This window comes from Pungitius pungitius, chromosome 1 (assembly GCF_949316345.1).
Source record: "Pungitius pungitius chromosome 1, fPunPun2.1, whole genome shotgun sequence".
Classification (NCBI taxonomy): domain Eukaryota; kingdom Metazoa; phylum Chordata; class Actinopteri; order Perciformes; family Gasterosteidae; genus Pungitius; species Pungitius pungitius.
The window spans coordinates 2,358,501-2,376,054 of record NC_084900.1 but is presented as its reverse complement, the minus strand read 5'-3'; the positions used below and the strand labels follow the sequence as shown (position 1 = coordinate 2,376,054).

The 17,554-nt window shown below is 53.2% G+C and overlaps 1 protein-coding gene across 2 annotated transcripts in view; it reads left to right on the top strand.

Annotated features, from left to right (window-relative positions):
• The window catches only part of col4a6 (collagen, type IV, alpha 6), a 52,578-nt gene extending 35,220 nt beyond the window's left edge, over positions 1–17,358 (top strand). Inside the window, exons 10-49 of one of the 2 annotated variants that reach the window (XM_062560120.1) lie at positions 84–146; positions 510–545; positions 652–693; positions 897–986; positions 1,095–1,148; positions 1,273–1,335; positions 1,450–1,494; positions 1,626–1,679; positions 2,013–2,082; positions 2,179–2,298; positions 2,424–2,573; positions 2,799–2,846; positions 3,770–3,847; positions 4,365–4,522; positions 4,618–4,800; positions 4,890–5,073; positions 5,801–5,845; positions 6,770–6,841; positions 6,991–7,098; positions 7,196–7,414; positions 7,529–7,684; positions 9,398–9,568; positions 9,673–9,816; positions 10,084–10,206; positions 10,305–10,486; positions 10,577–10,640; positions 11,658–11,732; positions 11,820–11,927; positions 12,010–12,117; positions 12,223–12,294; positions 13,104–13,223; positions 13,312–13,428; positions 13,529–13,690; positions 13,769–13,867; positions 13,940–14,080; positions 14,255–14,371; positions 14,452–14,643; positions 14,745–14,916; positions 15,014–15,128; positions 15,231–17,358. In XM_062560120.1, coding sequence (XP_062416104.1) covers positions 84–146; positions 510–545; positions 652–693; positions 897–986; positions 1,095–1,148; positions 1,273–1,335; positions 1,450–1,494; positions 1,626–1,679; positions 2,013–2,082; positions 2,179–2,298; positions 2,424–2,573; positions 2,799–2,846; positions 3,770–3,847; positions 4,365–4,522; positions 4,618–4,800; positions 4,890–5,073; positions 5,801–5,845; positions 6,770–6,841; positions 6,991–7,098; positions 7,196–7,414; positions 7,529–7,684; positions 9,398–9,568; positions 9,673–9,816; positions 10,084–10,206; positions 10,305–10,486; positions 10,577–10,640; positions 11,658–11,732; positions 11,820–11,927; positions 12,010–12,117; positions 12,223–12,294; positions 13,104–13,223; positions 13,312–13,428; positions 13,529–13,690; positions 13,769–13,867; positions 13,940–14,080; positions 14,255–14,371; positions 14,452–14,643; positions 14,745–14,916; positions 15,014–15,128; positions 15,231–15,491 — 4,581 coding nt within the window. In that variant the 3' untranslated portion in view covers positions 15,492–17,358. The remainder of the gene's footprint in view (positions 1–83; positions 147–509; positions 546–651; positions 694–896; positions 987–1,094; positions 1,149–1,272; positions 1,336–1,449; positions 1,495–1,625; positions 1,680–2,012; positions 2,083–2,178; positions 2,299–2,423; positions 2,574–2,798; positions 2,847–3,769; positions 3,848–4,364; positions 4,523–4,617; positions 4,801–4,889; positions 5,074–5,800; positions 5,846–6,769; positions 6,842–6,990; positions 7,099–7,195; positions 7,415–7,528; positions 7,685–9,397; positions 9,569–9,672; positions 9,817–10,083; positions 10,207–10,304; positions 10,487–10,576; positions 10,641–11,657; positions 11,733–11,819; positions 11,928–12,009; positions 12,118–12,222; positions 12,295–13,103; positions 13,224–13,311; positions 13,429–13,528; positions 13,691–13,768; positions 13,868–13,939; positions 14,081–14,254; positions 14,372–14,451; positions 14,644–14,744; positions 14,917–15,013; positions 15,129–15,230) is intronic. The other variant, XM_062560134.1, reaches the window with a different exon arrangement.
• The last annotated feature ends 196 nt before the right edge of the window (positions 17,359–17,554 follow it).

Below are 17,554 nucleotides of genomic sequence, written 5' to 3'. Positions count from 1 at the left end.
AAGATCCCTGCTGCTTCTGCTCAGTGAATAAATAATAAACTGTGTGTTCTGTAGATGCAGAGTCCTGTGTTTTCTCTCTGCAGGGCATCATAGGTCCGATTGGTCGGCCTGGTTTTCCTGGTCCGAGGGGGCCCGAGGGATTCAGCGTATGTAAACCCATCTGTTTCCCTCCTAATGTCATATTCAGTTAAAATGTACATTTAAAACATTAATTTTGCTTCATTTGTTTTTGTTTTTGATTTACATTATAACATGAACATGAATTAATTATTATTATCCTGTAACAAATTATTCGTTATTTTAAAGTTATAGTTGCCATCAATAGGTAAAAGAATTGTACATTTTACATGTGGAGATTTTTATTGATTAATCCCATTCTAACCAACATTAAATCAGTCCAGACACACATTTAAACCCATTTACGGATATTTTTTGCAGCCTTTGGGAACGTTGTTTCTGATATTGGACTTTGACTGTTAATCTGAGTGTGTTCTGTGGTCCGTCTCCAGGGCCCGCCTGGTCCTCCTGGTCCTCCGGGGCCAATGGTGAGTAAACCAGTGGACTACTTTCATTGATTCTATGACATTAAATCACACCAGCTCCGGTTCCATCGCTTGGAGGTTGCTTTGTTGACCCTTTGTTGTTTTTTAGGGGAGCCAAAGTAACGGATATGAAGGGGAGAAAGGAGACAAGGTACACCTTCACCCCCCCCCTCCATCCCGCCCATCCCTCCCCCTTCTCCTCCTCCTCGCTCCATCTTCTCTCTCTATTCATGTTTCCTCCACATGCCTCGCTCCTCGTCCTCTCCCATCGCGACCCTCCTTCCTCTCCCTGTTTCTCTCCGCCCCTCCTGATTGGCTAACACCGCGTTGTGTGTGTTTTTTGTCGGTCTCCAGGGCGACGTGGGTAAAACCGGACTCAGCGGGACTCCGGGCGACGGGTCGCTAACCGGCGACCCCACGCTCACCATCTACAAAGGAGATAAGGTAAGGAAGCGAGGGAAGGAGGTTAGCCGAGGATACGTTTAAATCCTGTCAGCACAGCTCCTCTGATATTGACCTTTGTTCCCCCCCCCCCCCCCCCCCCTCCAAAAGGGGGCCCCAGGCCCGAAAGGCTTCAGAGGGATCTCCGGCGCGCCCGGCCAACCGGTGAGTGATCCAGAGACGATTAAAAAAAAAAATCCACTTGGACGAATCCTTGAAACGAGAGATTGAGAGCCCCCCCCCCCCCCCACCCCTACTAAACTCTTCACTTCTTTCCACTGGGTTCCAGGGGCCGTTCGGCTTCGGCGGTGAACCCGGAGAGACGGGCATCCCCGGATACCCCGGGGGGAGGGTAAGAGCGCCTCGTGAGGAGACTCCTCCCGTCTCCCAGCAATAAAATGTCCTCTCATCCTTTTACTTTCCCTCTTCTTCTGTGGTGGATGTCGTCTTGGATTCCGCCAAACAGGGCCCCCCCGGTTTCAACGGGCCTCCCGGATCTCCGGGACTACGGGTGGGCCTTTTTTAAATTAATAATAATAATAATAATAATTTGTGGTTGGCATCTGTTTATGTTAATTAGCTTCATATCAAGTAAACTACAATGAGGATGACATTATGTGACCAACTCTTTTGGGCTGACAGGGGCTCAGAGGTTCTCCGGGCTTCTCGGGAACACCAGGATACGACGGAGCAAAGGTAACAGAGTGTTGTGTTTGACTGTGTGTCGCCTTCATGCTGCATTCAGTGTAAAATACACTTTAACTAATGCAACAGGTCAATTAACAATAAAACTTTCCTTCCTCCTCACTTTTTTGTTGTTGAGGAAAACACATGAACTTTCTGGTCAATAGTGAACGACCACAATGTGAAGCTATTGACGGTTAGCTTCACTTAGCTTAGCATGAGGTCCACACCCATGATGATGTCACAGCACTCTGCGGCCGAGTAACAAAGGCATCACTTAATTAGATGCCTCTAATGGAGAGAATACTCTGATGTGGTCTTTTGTCCTGATCTCGTCCCTGACAGGGAGACCTGGGAGACACCGGGCCCGCGGGACCCCCGGCCTACGTCACCGACCGGGGCACCTCCATCCAAGGTGACGCCTGGCGCCGCGCTACCTCATCTCGTAGGTCGGGTTTTGGCGCGTGCGAGTGTTCCCCGCGCTGAGCGTCCCTTCTCTGATTGGCTGCAGGTTCGACGGGTGACCCGGGTCTCAGCGGCGCGCCCGGTTTCCCCGGCGACCAGGGCTTCCCGGGATACAAAGGACAGCCCGGCGCACCGGGAGTCGGCGGCAGCGGCGGCATCGGCTCAGGTGGGCCCTCGCGCGCAGCAGCCGCCGGGTTTCTTCTTCCCCCCCCCCCCCCCCCCCAAAAACGTTGGCCGCGCTGAATAAACGAATCCACCCGCCTCTACGCCCCCCCCCCCCCCCCCCCGCAGATTTCCCCGGCCAACGCGGTTACCCCGGCACCTCCGGTCCCAAGGGAGAGACGGGTGACCCGGGCCCGACTGCCTACGGCTCCGAAGGAAGACCCGGCGGACCGGGAAACCCCGGAGCCGCCGGACCCCCCGGACCCCCCGGCCCTTCGAGTAGGTTCACGCGCCGACCCCCCCCCCCGCCCCCCCCCAAAGCTCTCCCTCCACAGGTGCAGCAGAGACGCGAGGCCATGTGAAACGCCCCCATTTTAAAGGATTCAATCTGTTGTGGTTTAATGAGAACAAAAAAAAAAACCTCCTTTGGCCGGTCCAGTTGAACCTGTTAACGTGTGCGATAGACTAAAGCATCATGGCTGACTGATCTAACCTTCCTCGAAGGATCCCGCGACGGACCCTGCGTCATCTACCCGTGGCCCGATTCCAAAGGCAGGTACCCCGGAGGCGAGCGGCAGCACTTCGGGGCCCCCGTCAAAGGGGAAAAAAATCATAATCAAAGCACAAATCGCAAACTTTCCCGGCTGGTAAATTCTAACTGGCCCAAGCGCTTATTTTGTGATAGTGTGATTGAGCGCTCTGCGGTGGTAAGTAGAGCGGAGAGAGGAGGGCAGGCCGCTCCTCTGCTGCGGGGCTGCTTCGCTCCTCTTTGGCCACCAGGCTGCGCCCTGCTGTTCACTGATTTTACAATGACGTCCATGCATGGCAAGGAGCACGGTTCTGCAAACGGGGGGGAAGGGGGTTAGCGAATTTTATGCCTATTTTATCGACACAAACAGGTTAAATAAAGGAAGACCACAAAAAAAAGTATAAAACATAGTTGTTTTTTTCTTTATTTGGTGAAGCGGAGCATTTCTGTGAAGACGCGAGACAACGTCAAATAGTGCGTACTGTCCCTTTAAGGCACAAGTTGACGTCTCAGCTCAAACCTGGACAGGAGTTAGAGTCTCCTTCTGTTTGTGTGGGTGTCAGGCTGCTTCTGCTCCTCATCACGGTCCCTGTAAAATCACTGAAGACCTTCAAGTACACTGCTGTTTTATATTTTCAAAGGATATAAACAATGTACTGCTTTTTTTTTTTGTGAGCATCTGTCGCCTTGCAGCAGCTGCTGAACTCTTTCGCTTATCAAAGAGACTAATCCTGATTCCACACTGTGTGTCCCAGCTGCACTTTGAATTCAACACATTTCATATTTACGTGCGTGGAATAAAGATCTGAGACTCAGAAAATTGACCAAAGTTCAGCTCAAGTTCAAACAGTGTGAAATCTCAACGCAATTCCATGTTGTTTGTGGCTGTTTCGTGACTCTAAATGATGTTAGCGTGTGTGTGCGTGCGTGTGTGTTGTTGTTGCAGGTGACCCCCGCCCTGGAGAGCCTGGGCTTCCTGGCTCCAGGGGAGAGCCAGGAGAACGAGGATTCAACGGCTTCAGAGGTACGCTCACACACACACACACACGCTCACACACACACACACACACGCTCACACACACACACACACACACGCACACACACACACACGCTCACACACACACACACACGCTCACACACACACACACACACACGCTCACACACACACACACACACACGCTCACACACACACACACACACACACACGCACACACACACACACGCTCACACACACACACACACGCTCAAACACACACACACGCTCACAAACACACACACACACACGTGGCGCCGGGGAGCATTTGGGGCGGGGCCACCTCGGGATTGACAGGTCGCTGTCTCTGAAGTTCACTGGTGGCCCCAAAAAAAAAAGCCCACTACGTCGAGGCCTCAGGTTGTAGCCCTCAAGCCAATGATGTGCCGTCGCCATGACAACGTCCACTTCTTGTGCACTTCATTGCGCCCATGGCCCCTCGTTTCAGTCTGTCGTTCTTCTTCACCCACCCCCCCCCCTCCCCCCTCCTCTTCCTCTTGTCCCCCAGGTGATCCCGGCGACTGTGACTGCCTCGGAGGCGGCGGCTCGGGGACCACCGGGTCGCCCGGGCTGCCGGGCCGCAACGGAGACCCCGGCCCCCCGGGACCAAAGGGGGGCCGCGGCGACGGCGGGTCGCCGGGCTTCAATGGCGTCCAGGGGCCTCCCGTGAGTCCGCACCGTCGCCTCAGCGCCGACCCCGAACGTGTCGTGAAGGCCCGAGTCTCACCAGGCGCTGTCCGTCCCTGTCCGTCCCCCTGCAGGGCCGCGCCGGGGACGCCGGCTACTTCGGTCGCAAAGGAGCGAAGGGGGAGCCCTTCTTCTCCAACCGCGGTGCCGGCCTGAAGGGAGAGCTCGGAGCCACTGGGGCCCGAGGACCCACGGGGGAGACCGGCAAGCCCGGCAGAGACGGAATACCCGGGTTCCCCGGAACCCCCGGCATCCCGGTGAGCGCCCCCCCCCGCCCCCCCCTCCCGCCCGACCCCCCGAGAGCGAGTCCTTGAAAGCTGGTCTTTCTCTCTTTTTGCCTTTCCAGGGCGACGGCGGCTTCGGCTCCGTGGGGGAGAAAGGTTTCCCGGGGTTCCCCGGGGGGAAGGGGCGTCCCGGCGCGCCCGGCGCGCCCGGCGTCGGCTACGCCGGGCTGCCCGGCTTCCGCGGGGAACCCGGAGACCCCGGTAGGGACGGGCCGCCAGGGCCACCCGGTTCACCTGGGTCAAAAGGTGAGTGAGGGACGACCGGTAAGAAAGGACAGGAAGCGCGTGTGTGTGTGGACGCAACGACTTGTTCTCCCCACAGGGCCACACTGTCCGCCCTCAGAGTTGGGTAGTTACCATAGCAACACCTCCTCCTTAACACCTTAGACCAGTAGAGGACGCAGGGGGGACAAACGGGGTCCCCGAGCTCTCCGGCACCCGAAGGGACGCCTCCTTAGACTTTTCTCTACCTTCACGCATAACTCCATGGTTAATGGCCTCCATTAATGTGCTTGTGCTCTTCTTCTGCAGCCGATAAGCTCGCGCCGATGAAGCGCTTCCTCTGCTGCCTCGCGGCGACGAGGCCGCTCAATGCTTCTGTCTTTAGTCTCCGGGGTTTAACGTGTAAAATCCTCTTCTCCTCTGAGACTAAAGGACACGAGGTCCTCACCTCCAGAAGGAATGCGTGCTCTCCATCACCTTCGCTCTTAATACCGGGGGTGTCTCACATGAGAGGAAACCAGGAGGGAAACTCTTCTCGTTGAGCGGAATAACCTGTTTTTTTTTCATAAAACACGCTCTTTGCCTTAACAGAATGAGCCTTGAATTAATAGAATTAATTGAGTCTGATTGCTGATTTGCAATGACCCTGACTGGCTTTGTATGCTGCCTCTCTCTCTCTCTCTCTCTCTCTCTCCACCTCCACCCATCCCTCCATCTCTCTGACCTGCCCTCTGCATGTGTATCCGTCCAGGTGAAATCAGCTGTGCGGGGGTTAATGGCGCCGGAGAGGGACCGGGTGGGTAACTAACTTTTTCATCCCCCAGGCGGAGTAAGGAGTCCGGGGGGGCACACGGCACATTGAAAGTGCCCCTTTATATAGTTAAATGGCAACATTTAAAGATAACTGCCTTTAAAATGTTCCAACCATATAAGGAAATTCCCCCACCCCCCTGCAGAACTTTAATGTACATTCTAAAGGTTTTCATGGAAGTTTGTGATAAACTTTGCATCACTAGAAAATATATACATTTTTATGGCAATTTTTTGATTTATGGAGTAAAACAAAGCGAGATTCAAAATGACCATTGATGAGGAATTATCTTTTATTTGATCATCAAATTACTTTTATCTTTTTAAAGCCTCTTTACATACATAACCATAACAGGCCTCCCCTCATGAATCAATGAGCATCGTACTAGAAGTCGCTGATAGACGACTTCTGAAAACATGTCCGATATCCGAACATCTGCAGAGATGCTCCACTTAAGAGAAAAGCCAGCGGTCACCCTCCTCTTCCTCCGATGAAACCTGCTGACACCTGCCGCATGTGCCCTGCTTCTGCTAGGTGGCTCTGAAATGGGGGGGTGGGGTGTGTAGAAGTATTACAACAGATTCCCAAACACAAAGTTTAATTCATAGTTTTTTCTGCGACTGCTCGTGATTGCGATGAATTTTCTCCACTAACGACATTCGGCCCACAACGCGCACAATCACAACAATATAATACCCATGATTCAACGCGGATTAACCCTCAATTAACGGAGGCGACAGACAACCAGGACACTCACGAGGACTCTGTACTGTTTTGACAAGCGATGGTGTGGGTTAAAGACACCGAGTAGCTTAGCTCCGAGTAGCTTAGCGACGCGTTAGCTCCCACTGTGTGTGTCCGTCCAAGTGTGTGAAGTGTGAGTGCTAACCTGCGTGTGACCGCTCCCAGGCCAAGTGCTGCCGTGCAACGTAGATCCAGAGCTCGCAGAGCCCGGCCCCCCAGGTTCACCGGGACCACCAGGTACCCTTCAACCCTTCTGAGACATTTCAACATTCTATTCATTTATCTGCTCAGGTTGTCACTCCTCGTGCAAACAACGCTATTAAATACAGATAGCAGAGTTAAACATTTGATCAAGAGGAATAATCTTCACAATTGACGCCTGTCAGGTGTTAAAGGTGAGCCCGGTTTCCCGGGAAACCCGGGACGTCCCGGCTTCGACGGCTCCAAAGGAGAGAGAGGAGACCCGGGTTTCGGAGGCCAACCGGGACAACAAGGTAAACCCGGAGTGGTCTCTCTACTATTTCTCATCGTGGTTAAAGGTGATTCCCGCCCCGTCCCCTTTAACGGTCCCCCCCCCCCTCCCCTCTGCAGGTTTCCCCGGACAAAGAGGAGATCCTGGGACTCCCGGTTCTCCGGGTCAGAGTTCCGACGGACCCCGGGGCAACAACGGCGCTCCGGGGCGTCCCGGAAGCAAAGGTCAGCCCGGAGAGGTGCTGGGAGCCACGGCGGGGGGCCCCGGGCAGGACGGTTTTCCCGGAGTCCCCGGAGACAAGGGCCAGCTCGGGACGCCAGGGAGTCCCGGATTACCCGGTGGGTCTGAGACACTGAGACAGAGGGAGTCACACGTAGCGTCCTCCTCCGCATCATGTGGTCGTAGTGGGAGGAGAAGAAGAAGCGTCTGTAATGGCCTCTCACCCCCCTTAGGCGCTGACGGGCGCTTCGGGGTCCCCGGGCTGAAGGGAGAGCCCGGCAACAACGGGTCCCCCGGCTTCGACGGGCTTCCCGGCCCTCCCGGCCCGTCCTTTGGCATCCCGGGTCGGCGCGGAGCGCCCGGCGGCAGCGGGCAGAGAGGGTCGTCAGGTGAGGGCAGAGGGACGGAGTCCACACGCTTCCTCCAGTTGTGATGTGGTTGTTTTTGTTTGCATGATTCGCAGCAGCAGAAGAAGAAGAAGAAGACACACCATTTAGTTCAGACCTTGTCCTTCACTCCTCGTCCTTTCTCTTTGACCTTTTTTCACTGTGTTTCTTCCACAATCCTCCATTTACGAATCAGGCACCTTTTTGTTTATTGTTCATTTAAACTCTGCCTCACCCAACGGAATGTCCTCTTTTTCCCCGTTTTGTATTGTTTGTCCTCGTTTCCTCCCTCCTTTTCCTTCATCACACCACCATTATCTGCATCCATCTTCTCGTCATCCCTCCATCCTTTTCTTGGTGTTGGGTCATTCGTTATAGGCTGCCCAGGTGAGACACTCTCTCCATCACCCGCCCATTCATCCATCCATCCATCCATCCATCCATCTATCCATCCATCCATCCATCCACCCATCCATCCATCCATCCACCCATCCACCCACCCATCCACTCATCACTCCATCCATCCATCCGTCCACCCATCCATCCACCTATCCATCCATTCACCCATCCATCCATCCACTCATCCATCCATCCACCCACCCACCCATCCAACGACCTACCCATCCATTCACCCATCCATTCACCCATCCATTCACCCATCCATCCACCCTCGCTCTGCTTCCTCTCCTCCTTCCTCCTGCTGAGACGCTTTTTGTGCCATTTGTCCCCCGGGCAGCAAAAAAATGTCCACCTCGGCATCGTCGATACTTTGCTCGCATTTTTTGCAGCAGAGTGGCGTTTTGGGGGGGTGGGGGGTTGTGGGAGGGGAATATTTTATTTATTATTTAGCTGAAGAACAGATAGTTCGACAGCTTGATTGTGGCTCACGGTGGACATTTTAGCTGTTTTCCCCCCCCCACGTTGTTTTCCTGTGGCAGGCGGCACTAACCCTCGTAGTTGGAGAACATCTCGAGGTGTGAGCTGCACTCGAGGTGTTGCTCGCATCTAGAGGCTCGTCTGGCATATCCAGGTTCAAATGCTGTTTAACAGAAAGCCGCTGCGCCGATGATCCTAGAAGCATTTTCTTCACCCCTTAAAAAAAGGACTGTTCGTTTTCAGCTCATCCCGGCACTGTCCCACATCTAATTTACCATTTTGGTGTGGATGAGATGAAGAGGAGTTCTCTTTTTAAGACGTTGAGCAGTAGCAGTAGCGCTGGGACAAACAAACTTCATGCAGCTGATCCTCGCTAAATATGTCAGGAATTGCACTTGGACTTTAAGGAATATCTAGTGAAATATTTCGCTGTGGTTACAGAAATGAGATTTAAACATTGATATAACACACACACACATACTTGTATCTGTCCAAGTGCAATTTCAGCCTAACCAATGCAATTAATCAATGTAAAGAAACATGTGTGTGTTCATATTGTCAACCTAGTTTTCACCAAACTGTATTATAAGTGTATATTAATAATATAAATAATTAATAAATTCCTATATTTATTCAGAAATGAATAAATTGTTGAAGGTAAGTTCATTAATTATTTAACCAAGGTAAGCTCATGTTTGCTTTAAATAAGTTTAGTGTTTTCTCCTTGTTTTGTGTCAAATTAATTTATTTCTTCACTTTAATATTTCATTTATCTATTAATCCAGTTAATAAATGTCTGACTTAATCTCTCTTTCCGTGGATCCTCCGTCCTTCCGCCAGGTTCCCCTGGTCGCAAAGGAGAAAGAGGAGACCCGGGCTTCCCGGGCCCGGCTGGGATGAAAGGAGCCCTGGGGCTGCCCGGCTTCTCCGGACCACCAGGGCCCAGTGGACCCCCCGGACCCCCGGGGCCAGGAACCAGAGACGGATTCCCAGGAAGCCCCGGCAGGAAGGGTAGGCCCCTCGGGGGACCGCCGGTCCTCGCAGTCGGCGTCCCAGCGCCTCCCCCGCTGTGACGCCCTCGTTTTGTCTTGTGTGTGTGTGTCTCCGTCCTGCAGGGGAGACCGGCGCCGCGGGACTGACGGGTTTCCCGGGACTCCAGGGTCGCCCCGGAAGCCCCGGGTTTCCCGGAGTGAAGGGAGAGCCCGCGGGATCCGGAAGGAACGGACTCCCCGGCGCTCCTGGATTCCCCGGACCGAAAGGTAGAGTCCGGAGTGACACGAGAGGATGAATCCGCTCTATGAGTACAGTGAGGAGGAGTCAGAGCAAACAAAGACCTCAGCCCAACCCGGGGGGGGGGGGAAGAATCAAGGGTCGTTTTAATTGACAAAGTCCGGCGTTTTTAGGGCAAATCATGTAATAATTTACTGAATAAACAGCATGCTGTGTTGAAGACTGGAGACCACGGCGCCCATAGGAGCTCTTTCATTGGTGGAACAACCCCCGCCCCCGTCTTTTTACTGCTGCAGGTGATAGAGGATACAGCGGCCCCCCCGGTCCGCCCAGTCCCTTTGTTCCATCCGAAGGGCTGGTGAAAGGTGATCCCGGAACACCGGGAGCCAGCGGCCTTCCCGGCTTCCCCGGAGCCCGAGGTAACGCCGCTTCCTGTTCAGCCACAACCTGACGCGGGCGCACATGGCCGAGCGTGTGTTGACTACGTGTCCCCCCCCCCTGCCCCGACTGCTTTCAGGTGACAAAGGTCAGTCGGGCCTGCCGGGCCGCCAGGGCCTTCCGGGACTTCCGGGTTACGCCGATCGGAGCAAAGGGCAGCCAGGACAGCCCGGGTTTCCCGGGCAACCGGGCAACCCGGGTTTCCCGGGTCAGAAGGGCGAGTCTGGCATCGTGGGATTCCCCGGCATGTCGGGACCTCGGGTGAGAAGGGAACAAACGTGACAAAATGTACATGACATGCGCCGACCGGCCAACCGGGGCGAGACTCAAGTTCCGACGGCTCCTTTTCAGGGTGACGACGGTTCGCCTGGTTTCCCCGGCAACCCCGGAGAATTTGGTCGCCCCGGCGGAAAAGGCAAGTGTAACCGTGTAACAGCTTCCGTTAACGAGTACATGGATTCATTCATCATTGTGACGTGGTTGTTGTTGTTGTTTGCATGATTCGTAGCAGAAGAAGAAGACACCCCATTTAGTCCAGACCTTGTCCTTCACTCCTCGTCCTTTCACTTTTGACCTTTTGTCACAATCCTCCATTTACGAATCAGGCACCTTTTTGTTTATTGTTCATTTAAACTCTGCCTCACCCAACGGAATGTCCTCTTTTCCCCGTTTTGTATTGTTTGTCCTCGTTTCCTCCGTCCTTTTCCTACACCACACCACCATTATCTGCATCCATCTTCTCGTCATCCCTCCATCCTTTTCTTGGTGTTGGGTCATTCGTTATAGGCTGCCCAGGTGAGTCACTCTCTCCACCATCCATCCATCCATCCATCCATCCACCCACCCACCCCCGCTCTGCTTCCACTCCTCCTTCCTCCTGCTGTCCGTGCACTAGACCAGAAGCTTGCTCGCCCTTCAGACTCTGAGTTTTCAGCAAATGTGACTGTTGTTTTCTTTCTGGCAGCCGCCACCAACCCTCGAGATGTTCTCCTAGTTGGAGAACATCTCCAGGTTCAAATGCTGTTTAACAGAAAGCCGCTGCGCCGATGAGCCTAGAAGCATTATCTTCACACCTTAAAAAAAGGACTTTTCGTTTTCAGCTCATCCCGGCACTGTCCCACATCTAATTTACCATTTTGGTGTGGATGAGATGAAGAGGAGTTCTCTTTTTAAGACGTTGAGCAGTAGCAGTAGCGCTGGGACAAACAAACTTCATGCAGCTGATCCTCGCTAAATATGTCAGGAATTGCACTTGGACTTTAAGGAATATCTAGTGAAATATTTCGCTGTGGTTACAGAAATGAGATTTAAACATTGATATCATGTCCAAGTGCAATTTCAGCCTAACCAATGCAATTAATCAATGTAAAGGAACATGTGTGTTGCGAATTCATGGATTCGTCCCGTGACTTTGACTCGTTTCGTTCTCCAGGTGCACCCGGAGAAAGCTACGGCTATCCCGGGAGCCCGGGAGCTAAAGGCCAGCCCGGAGATCCGGGCTTCCCTGGTAAGACCCCCCCCCCCACAAGCACGCCGTGCCCACATGTTAACGCGTCTCCTCTGGGGTGACCACATCTGACGCCTCTCTCCTCAGGGGGCCGCGGCAGCGACGGCGCCCCCGGCGAAAGCGGCTTCCCTGGAGGTCCCGGTTTCCCTGGGACGAAGGGAGGTCCCGGCGAAGGAGGGCGTCCTGGAATAACCGGTGAGGCGAGGCGGCGCTCCGCTGTCCTTTCAGGGTCGGACGCCGCGCGGACAGTAACGCTTTACCCTCGTCTCCTCCGCAGGCTCGCCCGGTTTCCCCGGGCCCAAGGGCCAGTCCAGCTACCCGGGAGAGTCGGGGCCGAACGGGTCTCCCGGTCTGCCCGGCAGTCCTGGAGGTCCCGGATCCAAGGGTGAGAGACGTGTCAACCTCCTGTGTCCTGTGGGTGGGGAGAGTCGAGGCGGCGGGGAAAGAACATGAGATCGTTCCCGCAGACAAGTGGTTTCTTTTTTAACAGGTTTGTCCGGACCCCCCGGTTTGGACGGACTCAACGGCCTCCCTGGACCCAAAGGCCTCCCTGGAACCCGAGGCAAGGACCTCATTACACACATGGGGGGGGGGGGGGGGGCGGGGGGTCACCGTTAACGTGGGACCTTGAGAACCCGCGATCCAGTTTGAACAAAGTTGATCCGGGATCAGTCTGTTTCGAGTCTGTTTCTGTAGCACAAGCCTAAAAGCTTGAGGGAAACGTTCCCCGTCTTCAGACCTCCTCTGGTACCTGGATTCTGACTCCTCAGGAGTTGTGACAGAAGAGGAGTCTCTTCCATTTCCGGTCAAATGCGTTTTATAGAGGACAAGTGGCTCAGCAGTGGGGGTCGGAGGCCAGATTGGTATTATAGCTTTGATTTAAAGATCACACCATTGAACCATACACACACCACGTTTCTTTGAAACAGCATATTTTTTGAGTTTTTCTTTTCTTTAAATGCATTTCTTTAAATTATTTTGGACAAATAATGCTGGAGGTCTTTTTATTAATATTACATAACGACACAAGTGCATAAAGAAATGAGACAACAAACCAACTGGCAAAAAATATTAGTAGAAAAATGTTTTGGCAACAAAAGTAAAAAAAATATGAATTCATAAATAAAATATATAAAAAAGTAAAAATATGTCAGTTTGAAAAATGAGGAAAAAAGTGAAAAAATAATTTTGAAAAATATTCTAAATACGTTTAGAACAATGTTGAAAAATGTCATGCCAAAAAAAAAATGCAAAAAACTACCCTGCGATAAAATGAGTAGATTCAGCAGAATATTGATGCAGAGCACGAGTCAGCGTTCCAGATGTTGAAGCCCAGCTACCGTTGACGGTTTTGTTGTACTCGGCACCCAGGGGTGAATATAGGAGGTCGCCCGGGAGAACCCGGCGTCCCAGGCTTCAAGGGCGAGAGAGGCGTCACCTACCCAGGAAACCCGGGCTTCCCCGGGCCCAAGGGAGAGAGAGGAGACTCAGGTGAGATGAAGGAGGTGTGAAGAAGCAGCCACGAGGACGCGCTGTGATGTAGTGATGTAGTGGTGACCGGTTTGATTTGGTGTGCCAGGCGGTCCTGGGCGCGTCGGCTTCCCTGGCCTGCCCGGACCTCCCGGTCCCACCGTGGGCTCAAATTTTCCCGGGCCTTCTGGAGACCCCGGCCTGCCCGGACTGGATGGAGAGTATGGTAAATACCTTTCCTCAGTCCTCGTGTTCATTCCTTGGTTTCCTCCAGCTAATTTCCTTCCCTTCACTCCACCAAATGTTCTTGTTCTCATGTCCTCCAGGTTTCATGGGACCTCCGGGTCCTCCCGGCCCTCCTGGTCCAGGCACGGCACAGGGAGACCGGGGTGACCCCGGGCTCCCGGGCTTCCCCGGCTCCCCCGGCAGGAAAGGAGACGCGGGCATCCCCGGAGGCCCCGGCCGGCCCGGCAGCCCCGGGTTCAAAGGTGAGGGGTGTAAACAAGGCTGAGGATCATTTTTAAAAAGTGGAATGAAGTTTAAACCTTATAGCTGTGCTCGTTCAGGAGGACGAGGGGAGAGCGGCTACGGCGGCGGTTCTGGTCTCAAGGGTTACGCCGGTGACCCGGGTTACTATGGAAACAAAGGAGCTAGGGGACGACGAGGTAGGAGACGTGACGGTGCTTTATTCCCTGTCTTCACCCCGTGCACTCATGCTGTATTTTCCCCCCACCCAGGTCCCCAGGGTCAAAAGGGTCCCCCGGGGGTCGTCTCGAGTCCCCCCTCGGAACTGTACGGGGACCCGGGTTTCCCCGGTGCAGCGGGTGGGCCCGGCGAGAGCGGAGAGCCCGGTCAGCCCGGGCTGCCCGGACGTGGAGGTGAGCCGGGACACGCTTCCTTTCAAATTAACCTCTGACCTTTTGCCGTTGACCTTTTTGACCTTTGGTGCTTGCACCCTGGCCACATGGAGCTCCGTGTGAGCATTGTAAGCGAAGGGTGCGATGGAGCCGACGTGACAAACGTGAACACTTGCGGACTGTGCTGCTTTGCAGGTCCCAAGGGTCGACCCGGTCCCGTGGGTAAACTCGGCAGGACCGGATCCCCCGGCTTCCCCGGACCCATCGGCGACGCCGGACCCCCCGGTTTCCTCGGACCCACTGGAGCGCAAGGTCAGCAACGTTCTCTTTGACGTACATCTCAGAGGTAGTACTCTGGAGGAAACTGGAACTAACCCTAACTCCTCCCCCAGGTGCTACTGGCGCGGCGGGCCGCCCTGGCGCCCCCGGCGGCGTGGGGCGCAGCAGCAGCATCGGCTACACGCTGGTGAAGCACAGCCAGAGCTCCCAGGTGCCCATGTGTCCGCAGGGCATGGCCCAGCTGTGGGAGGGGTACAGCCTGCTGTTCGTGGAGGGGCAGGAGAAGGCGCACAACCAGGACCTCGGTACGGCGGCGTGAACGCCTCGGGCGCCCCCCCTCCCCCCCCGAAGGCTGTGAACCACAGGCGTCTCTCACACAGAGTGTCTCCCTCCCTCCCTCCCCTAGGTCAGGCCGGGTCGTGCCTCCCCAGGTTCAACACCATCCCCTTCCTCTACTGCTCCCCCAACGAGGTCTGCTACTACGCCAGCCGCAACGACAAGTCCTACTGGCTCTCCACGACGGCGCCCATACCCATGATGCCCGTGGCCGAGCAGCAGATACAGCCGTACATCAGCAGGTAGCCCCCCGCGCCCCCCGCAACCCCCCCACCCTCCTCCGCGTGCACGTTTTGGGACTGACCTCTCTTTTCTCCCCCCCCCGCGCCATGCACCCAGGTGCTCCGTGTGCGAGGCGCCGTCCCTGCCTGTGGCGGTGCACAGCCAGGACATGACCATCCCCACCTGCCCCCCCGGCTGGAGGAGCCTCTGGATCGGTTACTCCTTCCTGATGGTACGAGCAGAGCTCAGAATCATCACCGTGTGCGGGCATGTGTTGCATGAAGGAAGTAACCTCCCCCCCACCCCCCCCCCCCCCCCTCTCCCCCACGCGCAGCACACGGCGGCCGGCGCCGAGGGCGGCGGCCAGTCCCTGGTGTCCCCCGGCTCCTGCCTGGAGGACTTCCGCGCGACGCCGTTCATCGAGTGCAACGGCGCCCGGGGCAGCTGCCACTACTTCGCCAACAAGTACAGCTTCTGGCTCACGACCGTGGAGCGCAGCCAGGAGTTCGTCTACGCGCCGGCGCAGGAGACCCTGAAGGGAGGCCAGGAGCGCTCCAGGGTCAGCCGCTGCCAGGTCTGCAGCAAGATCTTGTAGGTGGAGGAGGAGGATGGAGGAGGAGGAGGAGGAGGATGGAGGTGGCACGTAAAAGAATAAAGACGACTGACTGCAGATGAGCTCCCGCTCCTCTCGGGGAGTCGAGACAAACGACATCAAAGCGGCCTTTTAGAGTTTTTGATATCTTTTTTTTTTTTTTATGAATGAATGGCTTGTTGTGGAGATGTTTTTAAAAACATGGAGTTTGAATGAGGACACGGAGGGAGCGCCCTCGCTCTCCTCTAGATTATCACTGACAATGGTGCTATTGTTTTAAGTGTTTTCTGTATTTTGCGTTGTTTTCTGGCTCCGGAGGCGTCGACCTCGTGGCGAGCGGCTCTCACCGAGTCACCTGACTGGGGCTCAGACTCCCGCATCGTCTACCTGAGAGCCGCTCAGCTGCAGAGACGCACAGACGTGCAGAGGCGTGTCGTTAGATGGCGGGATGCAGTCAGGTGACCGTTAGCGTTTAACTGAGCTGTTTGTGTGCAACAATGTCCAAAACTGTGCAGTATTTACCTCATTTTCTTTAATATCACACCCACAGGAATAAGAGGAAGTTATAGAGTGAAATCTACCTTTTTAAGAACGAAATAAAGAGGAGCAAAATGAACCGGTAATAAATTCACAAGCAAATTATTGGTGGATCTTTTTTTAGAACAGATCCCAGACCAGCAGCCTTTAAGTCAGAGAGGAAACCGCTTCCTCAGTAGAATTGTTATCGTTTGTATCTCTGCACTCTTTGACTTTCTAACAACACAAATAATCCAAACGTGATTTTTATTCTTTAAAGTAAGTAAGACTCTATGGTGCTACAACAACCCTCACTGATATGAAAAACAATATTTCAAAATATTACACATGCTATTAAAAGGTTAAAAAACTTCTTCTAAACGGCTCAAACAGAATCTGGGCCTCCGATAACGAGGCCTAATATACATTCTTATTCATATATATTCACATACACATATACATATACAGTATATTGCACTGATGTGAACTCACATGCGTTACAGCAATGAACCAAATCAAGGGGCGTATTTACTCTCCACCTTCAGACTTTCATCTTTATTTTGTGACCAAACCTCCCTCAGACGGCAGGAAACACACACACACACACACACACTCTCTCTCTCTGATTGGCTGTTCCTTGTTGCTGTATATATTGCTTACTGTCTTCCCCCACCTAAGTCTGTTTGAGCCGAACTCTCTAAAGCCATTAGCTCTTTGTTTTATTTTCACATTCCTCTGTCCTTGGCAAAGAATTAGGAAACCGTCACTTATTTCCTCTCCATAAATGTGGTTTTATGACAGAATGCAGCGTTCTTTTGGGGGGAGGAGGGGGGAGGGGGGTTGACTTTGGTGGTCATCCTCGGACAGTGGAAGCTTCTGTGTGACTTCTAACCACTATGACCACTGTCCTCCTGTCTTTTGATTTCATTTTACTCTTCGTTTTTGTTTGGCCGTCAGCCTTTGTGGTTTTGTAATCTAGTTTGTAATTATTTCGCTTAAATTACGCTACTATACCTTGGTTTTATTTACTTTAGAGATGGGGGGGAATGGGAAGACAACGACGTGTACATGAAATATTATTGGAAAAAAAAAACAGATGCCTTAAGGATTATGTTTATATGAAAAATATATTCGCCACTGATGATTTAACAGACGCAGCGTCATGCTTTTATTGTCTGTTTGGTCCACGCAATGTTTTCATAAAGAGTTGAAATGTTTTGAGCAGCGGAGGGACGGAAAAGAAATGCGGTTTTTCCTCAAAGAGGATCCATAACAATACAACATTAACAACATGTCTGTTACTGTAACATGTATTTCTGTGCTCACACAAGTTGAAATAAACTCTTTAAACTAACTGAGAATATTCAGCGTTGATTTTTTTTGGTTTTAATGCTATGTGGTCAGTGTAGAGATAGCATGTTATATTGCTTGGAAAACCAAGCAGCTCACTTAATTAGGCATCCAAAAAAAAGGCTGTAACTACTATGCTGGTAACATTAGATGATATACTACACTGGAAATCCAATAGGTATGCATATTTTTGTCCAGGA